Source organism: Dermacentor albipictus, unplaced genomic scaffold (genome assembly GCF_038994185.2).
Source record: "Dermacentor albipictus isolate Rhodes 1998 colony unplaced genomic scaffold, USDA_Dalb.pri_finalv2 scaffold_15, whole genome shotgun sequence".
Taxonomy (NCBI): Eukaryota; Metazoa; Arthropoda; class Arachnida; order Ixodida; family Ixodidae; genus Dermacentor; species Dermacentor albipictus.
The window spans coordinates 5,587,204-5,593,410 of record NW_027225569.1 but is presented as its reverse complement, the minus strand read 5'-3'; the positions used below and the strand labels follow the sequence as shown (position 1 = coordinate 5,593,410).

Here is a 6,207-nt window from a genome sequence, read left to right as displayed (position 1 = left end):
CATCCATAGATCTGAAGAGCGAATATTGGCAAATCGAAGTTGACGAACGAGATCGCGAAAAAACTGCCTTTGTTACCCCGGATGGACTGTACGAATTTAAAGTACTTCCATTCGGCCTGTGTTCTGCACCGGCCACATTCCAGCGAATGATGGACACTGTTCTGACGAGTCTGAAGTGGCACAGCTGTTTAGTATACTTAGATGACATCGTCGTGTTTGCGGCGACCTTCGAAGAACATCTGAAGCGTTTAGAGGTGGTACTTGAGGCGCTCCGCTCCGCTAGTCTCACACTAAAGCCAGAAAAGTGTCACTTCGGTTACGAAGAGCTGAAGTTTCTCCGGCATGTCGTGAACGCCGATGGCGTCCAACCTGACCCAGACAAAACATCTGCTGTTGCTGCTTTTCCGACTCCTCGGGACAAGAAAGCAGTGCGCCGCTTTGTCGGTCTGTGTGCGTACTATCGTCGCTTCATCGCAAATTTCTCGCGCATCGCCGAACCACTCATACACCTCACGCGAGAAGACACACCCTTCGTTTGGACGGATGAGCAGGACGCAGCTTTCACCGAGTTACGGCAGCGCCTGCAGGAATCACCCGTGCTCGCTCACTTTGACGAGGACGCTGACACCGAGGTGCATACCGACGCCAGCAACATCGGTCTTGGCGCTGTTCTCGTTCAGCACCAGGAAGGCGTCGAGCGAGTGATCGCTTACGCCAGTCGCACCCTTTCACGTGCCGAAATTAACTACTCCACTTCCGAGAAAGAGTGTCTAGCGGTTGTGTGGGCCATCATGAAATTTCGGCCTTATCTCTACGGTCGCCCTTTCAAGGTGGTGACAGACCACCATTCCTTGTGTTGGCTAGCCAACCTACGACCCGTCCGGGCGACTTGCTCGATGGAGTCTCCGTCTGCAGGAGTTCGATGTTACCATCGCCTACAAATCGGGCCGCAAACACGAGGATGACGACGCGTTGTCCCGCGCTCCGGTCAAAACTTGCGATAAGGACATGGACGAAGACGGCGCATTCCTTGGGGCCCTCACAGCATCTGACCTGATCACACGACAGCGTGAGGACGCCGAAATACGCCCTCTCATCGATCACCTAGAAGGGAAGAATGCTACAATCCCACGACACATTTCTCGCAGTCTTTCGACCTTCTGCCTGCGAAATGGTGTACTCTACAAGAAAAACTCGAGTGCCAGCGACAAAGAATATCTATTGGTCGTACCTGCCGCCCTTCGTGATGACATTCTGCTAGCCTGCCATGATGAGCCCACGTCTGGATACTTGGGATTTTCACGCACTCTTGCAAGAGTACGCCAGACGTACTACTGGCCCAGACTTTCTACTACGGTGAAGCGTTACGTGCAAAGCTGCCGTGAGTGTCAACGCAGGAAGTCGCCGTCATTGAAGCCCGGGGGGTTACTCCAACCAATCGCGTCACCTAGCCCGCCGTTTGATCAAATCGGCATGGATCTTCTGGGACCCTTTCCCTTGTCAGCCAGCGGAAACAAGTGGATTATAGTCGCGACGGACTATCTAACACGCTACGCCGAGACGAAAGCTGTAGAGCGTGCCACGGCCTACGAAGTTGCCCAGTTCTTTATCGATCACATAGTCCTCAGACATGGTGCCCCATCACATGTCATCACCGACAGAGGCACTGCCTTTGCAGCCCAACTGATAGAGGACATATTCAAGCTGAGCTGCGCACAACATCGCAAGGCGACTGCCTATCATGCGCAGACCAACGAACTGACGGAACGGCTAAACAAAACCATAGCTGACATGCTGTCTATGTATGTGGACGTCCAGCATAAAACATGGGATCAAGTCCCGCCGTACGTTACATTCGCGTACAACACCGCCATTCAGGAAACCACACGATTTACACCGTTCCGTCTTGTCTACGGGCGCGAGGTCCAGACCACGCTAGACGCTATGCTCCCGCATGACACCGACGCATCACTTACTGCCGACGCCGAGCAACGTACTCAACACGCAGAGGAAGCTCGTCAACTTGCGCGCATACACATCGCGAAGCAGCAGAGTACAGACGCACGACGCTACAACCTTCGACATCAACAAGTCGAGTACCAACCAGGTGACCAAGTCTGGGTGTGGACTCCAGTCCGTCGCCAGGGGTTGTCTGAGAAGCTCCTTAGTAGATACTTTCGACTCTACAAAGTGATACGCCGCGTCAGTGAAGTGAACTATGAAGTCATTCCCGACGGTGCCGCGTCGCCTCGGCGTCGACAGCATCACTCAGAGATAGTGCATGTCATTCCCCTCAAACCGTATATACCGCGTTAAGGCGACGCCAATCCGATCTCATAAGACTTCCACACTTCCTCTGTCTAGTTTAGTAAGCATCGGGTCGATGCCTTTCTTTTGGCGGGGGAATAATGGCGCTAGGTGTCACGAGCCAGCGCTGAAAAAGAAGTTGGGACTGGAACGCGCGCTCAGCAAGAGACGGGCGCTGAGGTAGAAGAAGTAGAAGCTGAGGACGCCGGCTTGAATTTATTGTACGCCATCTTGTACAACTGTCTGCCTCGCCGACGCCAGGCACATCTTACATTGTCGTTTCACGACAATATATATATATATATATATATATATATATATATATATATATATATATATATATATATATATATATATATATATATATATATATATGTATATTTACGGAGAGAGAAAGAAAGGAGACGTGTTAACGCCTCCCTCAACACGATAGTTGGTACGCCACCGAGTAAATGAGCATTCGCGCGATTATGACCTAATGGTTAAGAAAGCAAATATAGGAATGCTAGGAACGTTTGCCTTAATAAAGGAATTGTGTTCTTGATGACGTGTGTTTGGTGTAATAAAATATTTAGGCGCCATTTGTTTTGTCGCTGCGTAGTTCTGTAGAAAATAAAGCCAGCAGCTTGGGCACCTATGAGGGCAGTAAAGGTGCTAGCCTGCTCTGCGTGTGAGGTATTGGGTAACACAACAGCAACAAGACTCATCTGGGCTGCAGCAGTGGTAAGGATAGTACGGGAGGCTTCGTGAAGAAACGTTCGCTTTAGATACATCTCAATCAGAGATCTTTGAGGCCGCGCTGATTGCAACAAGTTATTTTGTTTATGGCGTGTGAAGCTACTGGAGGTCTCTGATAATATTGTCGAGTGTTTGTTCACGCGTGCGTTATGAAATGGCGCTATGCATATAGCTTCCTGATACGAGCCCGTCACTTCGCTCTGGCTTCTGCTTATAACTACTCAATTAAGGTAGGATTGCAGTTGTATCTCGGGAAGTGCATGGGGGATGGAAACCGCCAGACGCCACACCCTTCCCTTAGTTATTTTAATGCGGCAACCTATCATTTATGCGTTTACTGCTTTGACCAATGCAGTTTTTCTGCACATGGGAGCGGAATGCAGCATACAACAAACTTGGTGTAATCAAATCATTGTTCTAATGCTTTTTTTCGCATGCAGTGGAATTTACTATCGGGCTGTATAGCAGTCAGATCATGTTGTTAGAGGTGCTGTGTATCGGCCAACGTGCTCTCCATGTCGGTGTCGTCGTGGCTGCGCTGCAGCAAATGTAATGTGCGTTGGCTTGCACCCTTTTTTTAATGGCTGCAATGTTGTTTTAACACTCTGTCAGACTGCAGCTCGGGTTTCAACGGCGGGCTTACTTTTTGCGTGCGTTGAACTGTGGAGAAATATAGTAGAGTCACACATGAAGGATCACGTTTGAGTAGCATCACGGCGAAGCCTCTATTTTACCTGGAAAGTTCGCCATGCGTAATTACGTTCAGCATAAACGAGCGAATTGATGCGTCCATGACAATCAGGCTGCGAGCAAAAGGGCAGTTCAATTCTTCGTGACGTCATGAGGAGATGCGACGCACGGAACCCAGCAGCATGAGTGCCTGCGGGTGGGCGCACGTTACAAAGAACGCGAAGGGCCGGTCGACGGTGAACTGTGCGCGCTGGCGCGGGACCTTCACCAAGGTGCGGAAGCCGTGCACCAGTCCGCGCAGGAGACCCGCAGGTTTGGTGCGCGGCAGGGGCCGGCCTCCGGTCTGGGCCGTCTCGAAAGCGGCTGCATGCTGCATCAGCGTCACCCGCTTCTCGCCTGTCGTTGATCCCCACAGCTCGGCGTCCTCTGTGAACACGTGACGGACGCCGATAGCGCCGAGTAACGGTATCATATCTGTCACCTGGCGGAGAAGAGGCAGACGTGGGCGGTTACAGGCTACCCCACGCAGCATCGTGCCGTTACATGAAAGCACAGCAGGGGAACTATTTACATTGTGTATTTACAAAGGTAGAAAGGACTGGTCAATATGGAAGCCACCTAACATCAAGCAAGGCACGTCGTCGTCATCACATCACCACTGAATGCTAATGACATCCCTCTAAATGCTAAGGTTAACATCACCGTCTTTGAGTAGCGCGTAACAAGACCGCCGGTGGCAGAAAGGCCGGCCCAACGCCACTAAGGATCCACAGCTGGGGTAAGGCGCTAATGCTTGCCTCGAAACGTCGACGACGTCGATGGGCAACGGAAAGAAAGATGTAATGGGACTGGCGGACACAATCTCATAGGCCACGTCAGTCACTTGTCGAAGACAAAGGGCAACGATTAGGTGAAACTATAGCTTTTCACATAAAACAACTATAGGGCGCTCAAAATTCAAGTGCTAGGAGTATGACAGTCAGTAAAAGGACCTGCTCAATGGTAATGCTTGCAGCTTTAGACGTCATTCTGGCTTCATATAAGGAGGCAACTGTTTTTCACTATCCGAGTTCTCAGCGCTTTCTGAACACAGCAAAGTAATTATTATCTGTGCCCATGCGCAATCATTACGAATTTATAACGTCATAATTCTATCGGAAAACGGGAAACTCGCAAAGCTGTTCTGTGCGAAATATACGCGAGCTTTAGGCAAATTAGTGCTCACCCATCCTCCAGTTCGCGTCTGATGCACCACCAGAGTTTCCTGTAGTAATTTGTGTTCGAAACCATAGGCGTGAAACTTATAGTGTCACAAAACGCGCCTGCAAGTCATGAGATAGTTCAACAGCCCAGAAACAACACGGACGAGGATAGGTACACACAACACGAGTGCCTTTGTGTTTGCCTATTGGAAGCAGGCTTAGACTACACCGTTCCTTCAATAAATATTGAGGAAGGACACCTAATTACAACAGACGGGATCCAGTAGGTAACGTCTATATGCGTCATCTACGCAAGCGCACTAACAAATACATTTTTTTTTTGTCAGTGAGATTAGCGGTGTTACGGTTGGCGTGTAACATCCTTGGCAAAAAAGATGCTCAACGACTATGCCTCATCAAAACGGAGGGTAGATTCCTAATTTGATATGGTTGCCTCGAATAATTCCTGCTGTTACACTTGGCGTGTAACACCCCGGGTGAAAAGGCTACTCAACCACCATGCCTTATCGAAACGCAGGATGGATTCCTAATTTGCTGTGGTTGCCTCGAGTGGTTGCCGATCTGGTGGGCGCCCCGCAGTGTTCTTAGGCCCCTTTGTGTGTGTGCGTCAAAACCCTTTCAGCGAACTGTCCGACTCAAGGGGAGGACCTTTCCGCGAACCAGCGTCGCCCAGGAGGAAAGAAGCAGCCGCGAAGCACCAACTGGGACTCAGTGCATGTCACGTGACCTTGACGTGGTCAAGATCCCGCCTACAATTTTAGTAGGCCTATTTAAAAGGCCCCGCAATGTACTTGTTCAATTCATTCGTTCTCTTCCTATCCCCCGCGAAGCTTTGAATGAACAGTACAAGTTCGGACTAGAAATCGCCTCGTCCTGGCCTTGTCGCCATGGTGTACGAGACGCCAGCAGCCCGCCAACAACGCCACGCTACCCAATAGTGACGTCGGTCGAGGTTCGGGAAACGGCATCGCAACAGCGGTTATCATGCGCGCGTGACCTTTGCAAGAAGCTGAAAGTGGCTCTATTCTGCTTATTGCTAATATATTAATTCCAATGCACATGATGAATTGAGATGTCCGTTTAAGAGCGAAAACATTACTGAGCTCGAAAGGCAAAATCAACCGCTATTGAATTCTGCCGCAATTTTCTATTTCACCGCTTTACATGAGTCACTGACTTCGCCAAGGAGAACAGTGCTTGAGTTCATTTCCTGAAGCTATTGTTCGCAATCCTACGAGCGCGCTCGCTA

General features: G+C 50.1%; 1 protein-coding gene across 2 annotated transcripts in view; it reads right to left on the bottom strand.

The window, feature by feature from the left end:
• Positions 1 to 2,699: 2,699 nt before the first annotated feature.
• LOC135918516 (ipis-1-like) overlaps positions 2,700 to 6,207 on the bottom strand; it is a 72,468-nt gene continuing 68,960 nt past the window's right edge. Inside the window, exon 6 of one of the 2 annotated variants that reach the window (XM_065452128.2) lies at positions 2,700 to 4,216. In XM_065452128.2, coding sequence (XP_065308200.1) covers positions 3,884 to 4,216 — 333 coding nt within the window. In that variant the 3' untranslated portion in view covers positions 2,700 to 3,883. The remainder of the gene's footprint in view (positions 4,217 to 6,207) is intronic. The other variant, XM_065452129.2, reaches the window with a different exon arrangement.